This window comes from Protopterus annectens, chromosome 5.part1 (genome assembly GCF_019279795.1).
Source record: "Protopterus annectens isolate FY-2018-M chromosome 5.part1, PAN1.0, whole genome shotgun sequence".
In the NCBI taxonomy this organism is placed as follows: domain Eukaryota; kingdom Metazoa; phylum Chordata; order Ceratodontiformes; family Protopteridae; genus Protopterus; species Protopterus annectens.
The window spans coordinates 527,667,141-527,684,583 of NC_056736.1; the positions used below are offsets into that span (position 1 = coordinate 527,667,141).

Below are 17,443 nucleotides of genomic sequence, written 5' to 3' on the forward strand. Positions count from 1 at the left end.
ATAGTCTGTGATAATGTGGTAAAAGGTAGGTTGTTGAGGATGTTATGTTACTAAAGGTTTGTGGGGTTAGTAGAGTATGTGGAATCATTTGTTTTAAGGGGTGGTGAGATCTAATACAGCTTAGATATTCATAGCAAATAAGGGAATATGATAGAACTAGAGGGGTAAGGATTAAGAGAAAGAGGAGCATGTAGGAGAGTCCTAGCCTGCATATGATAGCCATGGCTGGGAGAAATTAGTTGCTAGTAGGTGGGAGATATGGGTTAATAGAGAGGAGGTTAAAGGGTGGAGTTATAAAGAGGTAGATTAGGTAGTGGGTGATATGTGAGAAGGAGGAAATGGAGAAGTTTTTAATGAGGTGGAGTGAGCTAATTGGCTGATATGTAGTGGAGGTGTGGCTTAGGAAGTATAAAGCTACGTGCACTAGGGGTGGGTGAGTTTTGGGGGTAGGGTAGGGGAGCGGAGTGAGCCCACAGGGCGAACGGAGCAGGTTTGAACAAGAGAAGGAAGAGCTCACAGAAACAATCAGAGAACCAGTCAGAGTACTGCTAGAATCTTAGTAGTTCCAGGTAAAAGGAGAGTGCTAGTAAAAGTATTCAATAGCAAGGATAAAGGACTGCAGTAAGGGAATTAAGGAAAGGAAAGGGGTCCTGATAGTTTACAGTTGCAAACACAGGAAAAAAAGGATTACAGAGTGGACAATTAATATTCCAAGAAATAAAGGTAAATAGTCTTTGGAAGCCTATAAAAGCCAAGTTAAGGGAGCCCCCTAGTGGACAACTAGAAGAATTACAGTTATATATTAGGGAAAGGTAGAAAACAGAGGGCCAGCTCATAGAACCGAAATTAGGAAGGAGCAAAATTCCTAAAGGCAATATACGGGGTATGGCTGCTGGGTACTGGGCTCAGGTGGGAGATTTAATACAAATATATTAATCTAACGATATGTTTTAAATATTCTTAATAAAAAATATCAATTTAACTTTGCAGCCTGGATGCAAGGTCAGACATAATAGGCAGATCATGTCTCCTAAACCTGATAGACTTTGAAGCAGTCACCAAAGCCGTAGACGAGGGTAAGGTGGTTCACACAGCCTATCTTGATCTCGCCAAGGCTTTTGACACCATCCCCCACTCTGGAATTATAGATAAACTCACTAAACTAGGTATAAATCCGTATGTCACAAGATGAGTTGCCAACTGGCTCACTGACAGAACCCACACTGTGAAATTAGCAGACTCCAAATCCGACTTCAAACCAGTGACAAATGGAGTACCACAGGGTTCACTCCTGGGTCCTCTCCTGTTTGGTATCTACTTTTCTGAGGTACAGGCTAACACAGAAGATCTTTGGCTAATGAAGTTCACAGATGACTGCAAACTAGCAGCCATAATCTAAACACCTAACAATGTGGACATCCTACAAAAGGGCCTCACGGAGAGAGATGCTTGGTGTCAAAGCCGTGGCCTGAGGCTCAATGCCAAAAAGTGTATTGTCATCCCCTTTGGTAAAAACTCTGTACCCATGAGCTACCACATAGGTGGTAGTCTTCTTAACACTGTAAGTGTGAAAAGAGACCTTGGGACACAGGTGGACAGTAGTCTCCTTTGATAATCTTATCGCCACAGTAGTCAGGAAATCCGTCTGCGTGGCACACCTCTTCACAAAAGGTTTCTCATCCAGGAAAAAAGAGATCATTGTTCCCCTCTATTCGCCGCTCAGACCCATTATAGAGTACAATGCTCCTTTTGGTATGTACCTCTCAAAACATCTACAACAACTGGAAAGGCTGCAGAAATACGTCACAAAGAGGATTACCAGCCACAAACAGATGCCCTATGCAGACCGTCTCATAAAACTCCAAAGTTTATTCAGTCACATATCGCCTATTCAGAGGTGATCTCTGCCTAACATACAAAGCTATGTCAAATCCAGAGCTGTTGGACATGCTCCACTTAAAGAAATCCCAGTCCCTCCAAGCTACACGCTCAGGGACCTAAACCTTGTCACTACATTAAACAGAACATGCTGGAGGAATAGATTCCTGTCCCAGAGACTTCCCACACTCTGGAACAAACTAGCTATCTGTATCAAACAAAGCTCCTCATTAGCACTCTTCAAGAAAAATCTTGATGATTGGATGGGAAATAGGAAATTCACCCCAGCGATCACCGTTGTGGCTCTGCTCGACAGGGACACAGGAGAATAATTTTCTTGGGTGGCGAAATCCAGGGTACCTTTTTGGATAGGCTTATGTAGGCCCTAGGGACAATAGCCTAGTACCTACCTATGAACCTATAAATACTTTCGTTCTCGTTCTCCGTATTCTGAAATGGCTTCTGTAAGCCATCCGACTACCGAACTTCCGAAAAAACGCAAGGATAAAGACCGAGACAGAACGCACAGGTCCAAAACTGCCGACAATGCTTCCATTAAGCTAGTTGCCAGTTTGCCAGTACTCGGTGAGGTGCTTTCGCAGCCCGTGATGCCCGCTTCGATGGATTCGCAGGCCACTACAGAGACCCATTCGAAGTCCGGTATGCCACGAGAGTCTTCTTTGACTACGGAACCTGTGGATGTCTCTAACTTGGATGGGTCCAGAGCTGCTATGCAGGCATCAGCTTCTGAGGAAGCTCTTCGCACTACCGATATTCAACACAAACCGATGACTTCTTTCATATCTTCAGTTCTTTCTAAAACTACCAAGTTTCTAAGGCCAAGCGTATGAGCTACGCCTAAAAAAATGATGACCCAATCTCAAGCGCCTGCTTCCTTGCCACATTCTCAGATGCTTAAAATGGCAGAAGACCTGATCATACTGATTAGGGAAAGCCAGCCTTCCCCTGCTAAAAGAAAAACAGACCAGTCCCCAGCAGCTTTATCTGACCGAGTCCGACAGCTCTGAGGTTTCTGATTATGAAGACATGCCCTTATCTGCCTGTGAGGATTCAGATGCAGAGGAATCCATTCCTTCTGCCTCCCCTCCAGAGGATTTTTCTTTTGTGAGCCATACTTTGAAGCATTTCCATTGGGAATACCAGGATTATCCTCAGTCAAAAAGAGACTCAGAGAATTTACAGGTCTACCTGGCACAGACCCTTAGCTATCCCTCCTGTTCTGGATGTTGTGGATGATGTCTTTATGGAATCCAGTCTAACTCCTGATACTTTACCCCCTGCTTCAAGGAAACCTGACAGGTACTACAGAATCCCTGACAGGAGCTTATGCATTCTGTAAGCCAAGTCAGCAAGCATCTTGGAGGGCAGCAGTCACAGGTTCTGTACTTAAAAGGCATGTCTGGCTTAAGGAGCAGACCTTGCCAGACCATGTCAAATTAAAATTATTGGATGCTCCTCTGAACAAGGACAAGTGTATTTGGCGCAAAGTAAGAGGTTTTAAAAGGATGGAAAGAAAAGGCTAAGTCTATGCAAACTAGCAGCCATAATCTAAACACCTAACAATGTGGACATCCTACAAAAGGGCCTCACGGAGAGAGATGCTTGGTGTCAAAGCCATGGCCTCAGGCTCAATGCCAAAAAGTGTATTGTCATCCCCTTTGGTAAAAACTCTGTACCCATGAGCTACCACATAGGTGGTAGTCTTCTTAACACTGTAAGTGTGAAAAGAGACCTTGGGACACAGGTGGACAGTAGTCTCCTTTGATAATCTTATCGCCACAGTAGTCAGGAAATCCGTCCACGTGGCACACCTCCTCACAAAAGGTTTCTCATCCAGGAAAAAAGAGATCATTGTTCCCCTCTATTCACTGCTCAGACCCATTATAGAGTACAATGCCCCTTTTGGTATGTACCTCTCAAAACATCTACAACAACTGGAAAGGCTGCAGAAATACGTCACAAAGAGGATTACCAGCCTCAAACAGATGCCCTATGCAGACAGTCTCATAAAACTCCAAAGTTTACTCAGTCACATATCGCCTACTCAGAGGCGATCTCTGCCTAACATACAAAGCTATGTCAAACCCAGAGCTGTTGGACATGCTCCACTTAAAGAAATCCCAGTCCCTCCAAGCTACACGCTCTAGGGACCTAAACCTTGTCACTACATTAAACAGAACATGCTGGAGGGATAGATTCCTGTCCCAGAGACTTCCCACACTCTGGAACAAACTAACTATCTGTATCAAACAAAGCTCCTCATTAGCACTCTTCAAGAAAAATCTTGATGATTGGATGGGAAATAGGAAATTCACCCCAGCGATCACCGTTGTGGCTCTGCTCGACAGGGACACAGGAGAATAATTTTCTTGGGTGGCGAAATCCAGGGTACCTTTTTGGATAGGCTTATGTAGGCCCTAGGGACAATAGCCTAGTACCTACCTATGAACCTATAAATACTTTCGCTCGCTCTCCCAGATTCTGAAATGGCTTCTGTAAGCCATCCGACTACTGAACTTCCGAAAAAACGCAAGGATAAAGACCGAGACAGAACGCACAGGTCCAAAACTGCCGACAGTGCTTCCATTAAGCTAGTTGCCAGTTTGCCAGTACTCGGTGAGGCCAGAGTCTGTGATGCCTGCTTCTATGGATTCGCAGGCCACTACAGAGACCCATTCGAAGTCCGATATGCTGCGAGAGTCTTCTTTGACTACGGAACCTGTGGATGTCTCTAACTTGGATGGGTCCAGAGCTGCTATGCAGGCATCAGCTTCTGAGGAAGCTCTTTGCACTACTGATATTCAACACAAACCGATGACTTCTTTCATATCTTCAGTTCTTTCTAAAACTACCAAGTTTCTAAGGCCAAGCGTATGAGCTACGCCTAAAAAAATGATGACCCAATCTCAGGGCATACTAGCCAGCCCCAACTCTTCTTGACTGCCTCTACCCATTCTTCAGCTTTGGGAATCAACCCAAGTGTGATGACTGCAACAGTGAAACACGAAGAACATAGTACAGTTGTGTACACTTACCATAAATTTAGATGTTCTAGTGTATTCACTGTTGCAGTCCTGGTTTCCCACCCTCCAGCCCCCTTGTATCTCTCTCTCTCTCTCTCTTCCTCACTCCTTACAGGGCTTTTGGTATGTACTTTTTACTGGTGGTGTTTTTCCACCACGACTTAGCTCCCAGTTTGGGGGCTCCTGACATTTGGGGCATAAAAAACTGATGTAATGGCGTCGGCTGCCTGTTTTTATACCTCTGACGACCTGACATCAGTACTGAAGTGACAGCAACTGACGCAGAAATACTAAGTCTCTGGTATTAGGGCTAACTGAGGGCTATCCCTGGCAGGATAACCAAAGTGCTATGATTGCAACAGTGAATACACTCGAACATCTACAGTTATGGTAACTGTACACAACTGTACTTTCTTCGTATTTCACTGTTGCAGTCATCACATTTGGGTTATCCCTACCAGGGTAGCCCTCGTCTGGCCCGAGTACCAGAGACTTGGTATTTCTGCGTCAGTTGCTGTCGTTTGAGGACTGATGTCAGGTCATCAGTGGTATAAAGTAAGGCAGCCGACGCCATTACATCAGTCTTTCTTGCCATGGAGCCCAAAGCAGAAACAGTTTGCATGAGTGCCGGTCGGCCTCTACCTGAGTTTTCATTTCCGAATTGAAGTTGAAGTCTTCTAAAGCTAAGTACCCCATTGGGGGTCCTTTTTTCTTGCACTAACCGATGTCAGAAAAAAGTTAATTGTCTCACCTGTGGAAAGCAAATACCACACCGAGACTTCCACTCTTACTGCGTCACTTGTCTAGGACCAGACCACAGCATCCCCCTTTGTCACTTCTGTGCTTTATTCAATGCCAGAACTATCCATTGTCTGGCCCTTATTGTAGCCAGATATTTCTGATATGGCTTTGGTAGGTCATCCAACAGCAGATCTTCTGAAAAAACATAAAGATGAAGACAGAGACAGATTGCACAGGTAAAAACCTACCGACAGTGCTTCCGTTAAGCTAGTCGTCAGTCCTCCAGCACTCCTTGAGGTACTTTTGCAGCCTCTGATGCCCACTTCAGTTGATTCGCAGGCCAGTACCGAGACCCTTTTGGAGTCAGGTATGCCGCAAAACTCTTCTTCTAAGGATCCTGTGGTTGTCTCTACCTTGTATGGGTCCGGAGCGGCTGAGCAGGCACTGGCTTCCGAGGAACTCCTTCGCACCACCGAATGTCGACATAAAACGACATCTTCTTTCGTGACTACCGTTCTTTCAAAAACAACTGAGTTCCTTAGGCCCAGGGTTCGAGCCACACCCAAGAAACCGACTATCCACTCTGACTCCTGCTACCTTGCCTCAGTCCCGAATGCTTAAAATGGCAGAAGACCTTGTCATGCTGATCAAGGGAAGCCAAGCTACCCCCTCAAAAAGGAAAATAGGTCTGTCCCCAGTAGTTTTGTCTGAACAAGTGTCAATTAATCTGATTCATGTGACTATAAAGACATGCAACCCCTCTCCACTTATGAGGATTCTGATGCAGAGGAATCCATTCCTTCAGCCTCTCCCCCAGAGGATTTTTCCTTTGGGGAAACCCTGCATACTTTAAGGGAGTATTTCCAATGGGAGAGTCAGGACTACCCTCAGTCTAAAAAGAAACTCGGGGAATTCCTAGATCTTCCGCAACACAGACCCTTGGCCATCCCGTCAGTCGTGGATGTGATGGATGATGTTTTCCTTGAATCCAGCTTCATTCCTGATGCCCTACCTCCTGCTCCCAGAAAAACAGGCAGGTATTACAGAGTCCTTGACTCACACAAATATCTTTTTAAAAATCCAACAGCTGACCCTGAGGTCATTTCTCAAGGGCCTAAAGGGATTAAAGCAACCTCTGCTAAGAATCCCACCCTGTCAAACCGGGATTCCCAAGCATTGGACAGATGGGGTAAAAAAGTATACACCTCAGCTACTCTTGCTATCAGGGCACTAAATTGTCAGTTCCATATGCTTAAATATCAGCAACATACCTTGGAACTCCTTAAACAAAAAATGTCTTCCTTTCCTGCTTGGGCAGAATCTAAGGATTTACAAGACTTAATGCATTCTGCAAGTCAAGTACTTTGCACTGTGGTTTTGACACCCTAGAAGCTTCTTGCAGGGCAGCAGTTACTGGATCTCTCATTAGAAGGCATGCATGGCTTAAGGAACAACCTCTGCCAGACCATGTCAAATCTAAATTGTTGGATGCCCCCTTGATGAAAGATAACTTATTTGGCACTAAGGCAGAAGAGGTCTTAAAAAAGATGGAAGAAAAAGTAAAATCTATGCAAACAGTTAAAGATTTCTTACAAGTCCAGCCCCCTAGGTTCAACAGGCATTTTCCCTCCAAGCACTGGTCCTTTCCTGCTATGAGTAAGCAGGCCCAGCCTAGGCCCTGTGGAAACAGCCCCCCCCCCCAGACAGCAGCCCCAGGGAATGCAGAGATCTAAGCAGTGGACTACCTCCACTTTAAAACCAGGGAGTTCTAAGCCACCCCCTTATGGTAAGAACTCACAGTGGCTCGCCTCCTCCCAACCTCCCCTCTGCCCACCTTCACTTACCTCTAGGAGGAAAACTCTCCTTTCACTCAAGCACCTGGGCCACCATTACCAAGGACCAATGGGTTCTGAACATTGTGTCTCAAGGATACAAATGCTCCTTCCAGCCCCAAAAGGGTTCCTAGATCTACCACCAAATCAGTGGGCAGAGGCTCAAAAGCAAATCCATTCCCTGCTCTTTTTGAGGGTAGTAAAGCACGTTCCTGCAGAACAGATGGGCCACGGCTTCTACTCCAGACTTTTTCTGGTGCCCAGAAAAGAGGGCACCTGGCACCCCATCCTCAATCTATCCATTCTAAACACCTTCCTGGTGATCCCAAAATTCAAAATGCTCACCCTCCAGCAGCTGCTACCAGTGCAGTCCAAGGACACCTGGCTAGCCACCCTGGATCTAAGAGGCCTACCTCCATATTCCTATCAGGGAATCATGCAGAAAATATCTCCTCTTCAGGGCAGGATCCCAACACTTTCAATTCTCTGGGCTTCCCTTTGGCTTATCTACTGCTCCCAGAGTTTTCACAAAATGCCTGGAAGACAAAGAAATATTCAGATTTACCCCTACTTAGACAACTGCCTTATTCAGGCAGACAGCCAGGAAAAGCTGCTCAAGCACCTGGCATTTGTAAAGAGCCTACTAACCTCCCTAGGGTACACAATCACTGAAAAGAAATCAAAACATGTGCCCACCCAAAGGATAATCTTCCTGGGAGCAAGTCTGGACGCAGCATCCCAGATGGCATATTGTACACCAGAGAAACAAATTTTCCTGTCAGCCTACTTCTCCCAACTGGCCACCAGGACCCAGCTTTCTGCAAGGAAAATCCTGCAAGCTCTGGGGTTCATGGCATCTTGCATACTCCTCATTCCATATGCCAGACTGCATATGAGGAAACTTCAGTGGTACCTAAAGAGCCTTTGGTGTCAACACTCTCAAAAATCTTCTGCCTATAATTCCTTGCCTCAGAAAGGAATTTCTTTGGTGGGCAACCGCATGCTCCCTCAGAAAGGAATTTCTTTGGTGGGCAACCGCATGCTCCCACAACAAGGGACTGCCCTTCTCCCCACACCCCGTCACCCAGACCCTCACGACAGATGCATCAGACTACGCTTGGGGTGCACACCTAGACGGCAGATGCATACAGGGCCAATGAAGCCCACAGCAAATCCCCCTGCACATCAATCAAAAAGAGATGATGGCCATGCAGCACGCCTTGATAGCTTTCAAACCCCTTCTCTCTCCAGGAGTTCTCCTGATCAAAACAGACAGCACCACTGTGAAGTGGTAGATCAACAAGCAGGGAGGGACTCACTCCTACCCTCTGTGCAGGTTGGCCATGACCCCTTTGGTTCATAGCCTCTTCCATGCAGCTACACCTGTTAGCACAATACCTACCAGGCTCTCTCAACTCCCTGGCAGACCAATTAAGCAGAAACCTTCTGAACCCACACAAGTGGCAGCTCAACAGAAGTACCTTCACCCTAATAACTGAGAAATGGGGAACCCCGAAGGTCGACCTGTTTGCCTCCCACACCAACCATCAGCTCAGCAAATTCTGCACCAGGGAGCATCACTGCATGGCTTGGAAAGTGGATGCCCTGTCCTTCCCCTGGGTCAACCTGTCAGTCTATGCCTTTCCTCCCCTACCTCTCATCTCCAGGGTACTGTTCAAAATAAGGGTGGAAAAACCAAGGACCATTCTTATAGCTCCATACTGGCCCCGACAGCACTGGTACCCCTTGCTGCGCAGCCTGTCCCCACTGCCTCCATGGCATCTTCCTCAGATTCCAAACCTCATAACCCAGAGGGAAGGGGAATTCATGCATCCTCAATTGCAGACACTCAATTTGGCAGCTTGGCTTATTCCCTAACCCCGAACCAGTCTGCCATCCTCAGTAAACAGGTTCTGGATGTTGTCCGTGAGGCCAGATGCCCCTAGCAGCAGAAAGTCTTATGCAGATAAATGGAAAAGGTTCTGCACTTCAGTGGTGCCTAAAGAGCCTTTGGTGTCAACACTCTCAAGACCTGGTAACTCTTCTACCTGTAATTCCTTGCCTCAGAAAGGAATTTCTTTGGTGGGCAACCGCATGCTCCCACAGCAAGGTACTGCCCTTTTCCCCACACCCTGCCACCCAGACCCTCACCACAGACACATCAGACTACGCTTGGGGTGCACACCTGGGCAGCAGATGCATACAGGGCCAATGGAGCCCACAGCAAATCCCCCTGCACATCAAGCAAAAAGAGATGATGGCCATGCCAGGCTAAGGGGGCCAGTACGGCACAGCCTTCCATCCCTCTCATCCTGGATTACTTGGCTAACCTACTGCACAGTGGTCTCTCTTTCTCCTCTATAGAAAATTCATGCCTGTGCTATTTCTGCTCATTTTCCCACTTAGCAGCCCCTTTTCTCACACCCTTTGATCAGACAGTTCCTCAGAGGGGCTAGCAACCTGAGGCCCAGAGCACCAATACCAGCTTGGGACCTTAACTTTGGCTTGGAAAAGCTCACCCTGCCTCCTTTCAAACCAGCTTCTTCTGCAGAGCTAACATTTCTCTCCTGGAAGACGGTCTTCCTTCTGGCCATCACTTCAGCCAGAAGAGTCTCTGAGCTGCAAGCACTCATGGCTGTGGAACCCTTCATCATTTTCCATGCAGACCGGGTATCCCTCAGAACTAACCCATCCTTCATGCTCAAGGTGGTGTCCAGTGTGGCGCTCAACCAATCCATTCATTTGCCCACCTTCTTTCCTATTTCCCAGAACAAGGAGGAAATGATTCTTCACTCTCTAGAGGCACACAGACAGCTCAGATACTATCTGGACAGGACTAAATCCTTCAGAAAGTCTGATGAATTGCTGGTTAGCTTTGCTACAGGGGCAGAAGGCAAAGCCATCTCCAAGCAAACCATTTCCAAATAGATAGCACACTGCATCCATTTCTGCTACAAACAGCATGGTAAGCCTCCCCCAAGGGGGTCTGAACACACTCCACCAGAGCAGCCTCACCTCTAGAGCTTTCCTCAGAGGAATCCCCACCAGGGACATCCTGGAGGCTGCCACCTGGACATCTGTTCACACTTTTACCAAGCATTACCACCGGCCTCTTTTCTCCAAACCCAGGGCAGGGTTTGCCTCTGCAGTTTTGCAGGGCATGCTAGCCAGTCCCTAGCTTCCTTGACTGCCTTCACCCATTTCCTCAGCTTTGGGAAGCTACCCAAATGTGATGACTGCAACAGTAAAACACGAAGAACATGGTACAGTTGTGTACACTTACCATAAATGTAGATGTTAGTGTATTCACTGTTGCAGTCCTGGTTTCCCTCCCTCTATCCCCCTTTATTCTCTTTCTCCTTTTATTACCATTCTTCCTTGTTGTTCTCCTTTCCTTACAAGGGACATATTGGTATTTATTTTCCACTGGTGAGGTTCTTCCACCAGAACCTGGCATCCTACTTGGGGGCTCCTGACAGGTTAGGGCAAGAAAAACGGATGTAATGGCATCGGCTTCCTTACTTTATACTATTGACGACCAGACGTCAGTCCTCATGCGACAGCAGACGATGCAGAAATACTAAGTCTCTGGTATTCGGGCCGGCCGAGGGCTACCCTGGCAGGGATAACCCAAATGTGATGACTGCAACAGTGAATACACTTGAACAGCTACATTTATGGTAAGTGTACACAACTGTACGTTCTTAACTCTTCACTATCCATTACTCCCCTTGAGGTTATTAATGGGTGGCTCATTTGGTGAATACAGAGCATGAAATGACTATCCAGTTGTTGCTAAGAAATCCTTAGAATGGGCTACAGACACAATTAATTTCCTTGTCAGAACTGCATTGGAAAACAACACTTTCTGTTTTAACTTGTGTCCATCTTTATTCTTGCTTCACAGAACCACCTGAGGTCAGTATTCAGCTGCAGCAGTCTGTGGTGCATTGGGGCCAGACCGTGAAGTTCAGCTGCAATGTCCGTGGAAACCCACCACCCTCTGTGATTTGGCTGTGTAATGCTGTCCCTCTTGTTGAAAGCAGACAGCACCACATTTCCAACAAGGTGCTGCGTGTGAGTAGTGTTGGGCCTGATGATGAGGGGATCTACCAGTGTATGGCTGAGAATGAAGTTGGCAGGGCGCAGGCAGCAACCCTGCTTATTGCCACTGGGTCAGGTTAGTGACACTTTTTTCAAATTTTTTGCATTGTGAAAGTGACTGGACTTGACCTTGTAGAAGCTGAAATTCTCCCTTTTATCTTGTTGGCAAGAGTGCAAACTCTGTTATGTTGCACTAGCTTGAACTGTGTGATGGCAGATGATTCACAAACTATAACACCTTGAATAGACTGCACATATGATATAGTGTAGCTTTACGTAAAACATAACCCCACTACAGTGCATGACTTGCAAAGATATATGATTTTTTTGTTTGTTGAGAAGCCCTACTGACTAAAGCACAGATAAAGTGAGCAGTTTGGTCAGTTTTCTAAAAATATATGCTGCTTTGTTGTAACAGGCAAAATGTTTGCATGTACTTGGGGGGATATTTAGAATGTGTTTTAATCTTGTACATTGTGTTAATGAATGAATGAAGAGCCTTATTTCATGTGTTTGTTTATTTTTCCTTCTACTGCAGGAACAGTAGGTATGCCTCCAACTAATGGGGGTGACATTTCCCAGTTGAGCCACTCACTGAAGCAGGGGAGCTCTGAGAATGCTGTAGCAGTGCCAAGGCCCACCGCACCACCAGTCACTCCCAGTATATGCAGTGGACAAGGAGCACAAGTATTGCCAGCAGAGGCCCCTGTTATCCTTAGTTCTCCTCGGACATCTAAGGCAGACCTTTATGAGCTAACATGGAGACCGCGGCCTGGAGATGGAGCAGCAGTCATTTATTACATCGTGAAACATCGTAAGGTGAGGAAACTGCATTTTATACTGAGGTGCTGTGCAGCTGAATTGAACATTCAAGCAAGCTGTGTTGTTTTAAACATTTTTTGGTGTCTTATGTAATATAGCTCACAAAAGCAGTATGTTTTCTCTGTAGCCATAAATTTCCCCATTTTTATAGCTGCACAGACTGGAGCACTAGTAATGCAAGTATTCTGCTGAAGGTCACACATCAGCTGTTTTTAAACCTGGTGAGACTAACCCCATTGCAGATCTAGACATGCAATTGTAAAACTGCTCTGCATTACATTAAGGTATGGCAGTATAATTGGGTTCTAAGTCAGATTGTTCAACAGTGATTGTGCTTAACACAGGTGTGAAATAAAGTCTCACAAGGCACATTTCCACCCTCCATACCTCCTTAACAAGCCAGCACTAAAAGAATGGGTTTCCCCGATTTTAAAACCTTTGTTGAATTATCACGCAAGACATAGGCAAACATGCATTTATATAAATCAATCCATTTTGACATGTCGCAGTTAAACGCATTATACATCACATGCATTCTTTTATACAGTAATCAATCCAGTATTGCTTAAATTGATCAATCCCTGCCCTCCCTTGTAAACCTCATTCCTCCTCCTTCAAAACATTATTCTGCATGTATTGTTCCCATTATTTCCATTTTTTCTATGTAATTTGCTCCTACCTTTTTCTAAAGATCTTGCTTCCATTGTTTTTCATCTCTGTTACAATGTTAACTACTTCAAATACAGATTTTTTTTTGTAACCACTGGAATTAAATGTAATAAGGCCCTACTCTGTCTAAGCAATTCAGGTCCTGTTGCTTACCCAATATTTCTGACAGAGTACTCTGCATGGAATTTTTAGTCTGGCAAATCATTATATTCCCAAAACACATGTTCCCAGTTACCTGATGTTCTTTGTGTTTCACTGTTGCAGTCATCACATTTGGGTTATCTGCTTGAAGTAGCCCTCAGTCGGCCTGATTAACAAAGTTTTGAGTCTTGCTGTCTCCTCTTCCGTGACGTCAAGGGTATAAAACATGCAGCCGATGTCATTACATCAGTCTTTCTTGCCGTGCGGTGCCTGAAACAGAAGCAGTTTGTAAGTGCCGGTCGTCCGACTCCTGAAATTTTCGTTTTCGAATTTCAGAACCAAAGTCTTCAACTAAAAGCTAAGTACCCCATTGAGGAAACTTTTTCTTGCTCTAAACTGATGTCAGTAAAAGTAAATTATTGCATTTCTTGTGGAAAGCAAATGCCTCAAAGATTTTCTTTCGTACTGTATTCCTTGCCTAGGCCCTGACCACAAAGTACCTCACTGTCGGTTTTGTGCCTTATTTAAACCACAAACTATCAGTCATCTGTATATTTTCGCTTCTAAATATTTTGCTGCTCGGTTTAATATCCCCCAGTGACCTAATAGATAAGGCATTGGCCTCCTAAGCCAGGGATTGTGGGTTTGAGCCCTATCTGGGGTGATATAATCTTGATACAAGTGAAGCTTTTACAAATTCACTTGACAACCTACTTCAAACAAGTGGCCACAAAAACCCTGCTATCTGCAAGGCAAATACTACAAGCCTTGGGGTTCATGGCCTCCTGCATTCTTCTAATTCCATATGCAAGACTGCATATGAGGAAACTACAGTGGTATCTAAAAAGCCTATGATGTCAACACTCTCAGGATCTAGAAGCAATGATTTCTGTCATACCTTGCCTATGCCTAGAGTTCCTTTGGTGGGCAGAGGCCTGCCACCAAAACAAGGGACTACCTTTCACACTACCCCCTGCCGCCCAAACCCCAACAACTGACGCATCAGACTATGCATGGGGGGGTGCACCTGGCAGGGAAGTGCATTCAGGGAAAATGGAGCCCAGGTCAAATGCACCTGTACATCAATCTAAAAGAAATGTTAGCTGTACAGAATGCTCTGACAGCCTCCAGGGACCACATTCTTCCAGGACAATTGATGGTAAAGACGGAAAACACCATTGTTATGTGGTACATAAACAAGCAGGGGGGTACACATCCTTACTCCCTCTGCAGACTAGCCATGGCATTGTGGAACACAGTCTTGAGCTACCAAGTGCATCTACAAACTCAATTCCTGCCAGGAAAACTAAATACACTGGCAGACGGACTAAGCAGAAATCTCATGGACCCACATGAGTGGAAACTGGAACCTAGGATTTTCAACATGTTGACAAGCAAATGGGGGAGCACAGATATAGACCTGTTTGCCTCCCCCCAGAACTATCAATTGGGAAAATTTTGCACAAGGACTTCCCATAAACAAGCTTCAAAAGTGAATGCTCTGTCCTTCAGCTGGAAAAACATAACCGTTTGTGCCTTTCCTCCATTGCCTCTGCTCTCCAAAGCACTACTAAAGATCAAACAAGGCAAACCAAGGATGATTTTGATTGCACCAGACTGGCCACGCCAACACTGAGCAGTGTGTCACTGTTGGCCCCATGGCACCTGCCTCAGACTCCTACCCTGCTGTCTCAGCATGAGAACCAGATTCTGCACCCTCAGCTTCAAACACTGAACCTAGCAGCCTGGCTAATTACCTAATCTCTCCTTTACCATCCCTCAGTAAACCAGTGATGGATATCATTTTAGAGGCAAGGAGGCCTAGTACTAGAAAATCTTTTGCTGAAAAATGGAAAAGAGATTTGGTGCCTGGAACCAATCTCAAGGAATGAGCACAACAGTGCCCAATTTACCTCAGATTTTACAATACTTAACTGAAATGCTTCACAAGGGCCTGTCTTTTTCCTCAATAATAATTCACACCTCAGCCATTTCAGCTTATTATAACACAGAACCTCCCCTCTTCTCTCATCCACTGCTCAAGCAGTTCCTCAGAGGGGCCAAAAATTTAAGACCACCCAGGAGAGCTCCAACTCCAGCCTGGGACCATAACTTTGTATTGGAAGAAACTCACCCTTCCTCCTTTTGAGCCAGCTGCTACTGCAGATTTAAAATCCCTTTCTTGGAAAACAGCTTTCCTTTTAGCAATCACTTCAGCAAGAAATGTTTCTGAATTACAGGCCCTTGTGACAGTGGAACCTTTCATTATCTTTCATGCGGACAGGGTGTCCCTCAAGACCAATCCCTCTTTCATGCCAAAGGTGGTATCCAGTGTGGCCCTTAATCAGTCCATTCATTTTCCAACCTTCTTTCCTAATCCACAGAACAAAGGGGAATGGATACTGCACTCCTTAGATGTGCACAGCCAACTTAGATTCTACTTGGACAGAGGACTAAACCTCAAAGGAAATATGAACAAATGCTGGTGACATTTGCTGGAGGGACAGAGGGGAAGACTATTTCAAAGCAAACCATTTCTAAGTGGATAGGCCACTGCATTCATTTCTGCTATAAGCACCATGGAAAAACCTATCCCACAGGGGATCAGACCCCACTCAACCAGGGCTGCATCTGCCTCTACAGCCTTTCTCAGAGGCGTACCTACCAGGGACATCCTAGAAGCTGCTACCTGGAGTTCTGTACATACTTTCACCAAGCATTACCATTTGCCAATTTTCTTTAAATCCAGAGCTGGCTTTGCCACTGCAGTCTTGCAGGACCTTATAGCTGGTCCTAATGCTATCTAAATTCCTCCTCCCATTCTTAGCTTTGGGAATCTACCCAAATGTGATGACTGCAACAGTGAAAAGCGAAGAACATAGTACAGTTGTGTACACTTACCATAAATGTAGATGTTTGAGTGTATTCACTGTTGCAGTCCTGGTTACCCTCCCTCCAGCCCCCTGACTTCTTTTGGCAATACCTCTTCTCTCCTTTACAATGCTTAAAAGCTTTTTGGTGTATTTGCTTTTTTGTTGGAGGTATAACCTTGTATATTTATAGATTTAATTGCTTCCCATTGGGGGGCACCTGACATCTGGGGCAAGAAAAACTGATGTAATGATGTCGGCTGCAAGTTTTATACCACTGACAACCTGATGTCATGGAAGAGGAGACTGCAACCGATGTAGGACCCAAGACTTTGTTAATCAGGCCGACTGAGGGCTACAGCAAGCAGATAACCCAAATGTGATGACCGCAACAGTGAATACACTTGAACTTCTATATTTATGGTAAGTGTACACAACTGTACTTTTCTTCTCCATCACACCTCCAACATTTAGCATCTATCTGAGGAAACTTCTTTGGAGTTTGCTTCGGGTATAAAAATACCAATGCAAACACTTACAGGCAAAAATCCTAAATCTTGTAGACTGTGTTGCATATTTGGGCTGCATACATATGTCCACCCAATTTTTCCCTTGTGAATTGTTTATCCCGTCTCTCTTCTCAGTCTTTTCAAACTGCCTCTGATTAATTGATTCCTATAATTATTGTGCAGTATTTTATGTGCGCTACTAATTATCCCTTTTTAACAGAGGTTTCTGTTCTAGGGTCAACTAAAAACTCTACCAGAGCAGGTCTTTCACTTTAGGATTCCCTATCCTTTTCTCTTTGCTTATACTGTGATATCAGTCTCTGATAGAGAAGGCCGTCTCTAGCCTACAGTCCAAATTTCTTCTTGCCCTATTCCCATTCTGTTACCTTTGCCCTCTCTAGTTATGTGCATCCTGTACCTTGGTTCCTTTGCCAGTTTTCTCCAGTAAATTCCAGACCCCCTTTGCCTGTTCTCTGTACCCCTAATTGCAGTCATCCTGTCATAGAATCTCCTTTCTCCATTCTCATGTTGGCTTAGTTCTTGGAATACTTTCTGCTGCTTTGTGAATATAATAGTCTGCATGACTGCTGCTGTTCTCTTTAAGGATCTTCATCCAAAATCCCACTCTCTCCTTGTTTCTTGAATTAGCCCCCCCCCCCCCTCCAACTTCATCATCTTCCCTTCCTACTGTGAATTATAGCTTTCTGCTTGTGTTATGTATATGAGCCATAATTGTGTAACTGTGAAATATCCCTTCTAACTTGGGTAAGCCTAAACCAACTTGTTCTAACCAAAACATCAACTTGCCCCACTTCATCCTTCCCCTCCCAGGT

At 45.3% G+C, this 17,443-nt stretch overlaps 1 protein-coding gene across 1 annotated transcript in view; it reads left to right on the top strand.

The window, feature by feature from the left end:
• The window catches only part of BOC (BOC cell adhesion associated, oncogene regulated), a 321,403-nt gene that overhangs the window by 227,251 nt on the left and 76,709 nt on the right, over window positions 1-17,443 (top strand). The window contains exons 7-8 of the mRNA XM_044073144.1: window positions 11,403-11,675; window positions 12,138-12,418. Of these exons, the coding sequence (XP_043929079.1) occupies window positions 11,403-11,675; window positions 12,138-12,418 (554 nt within the window). The remainder of the gene's footprint in view (window positions 1-11,402; window positions 11,676-12,137; window positions 12,419-17,443) is intronic.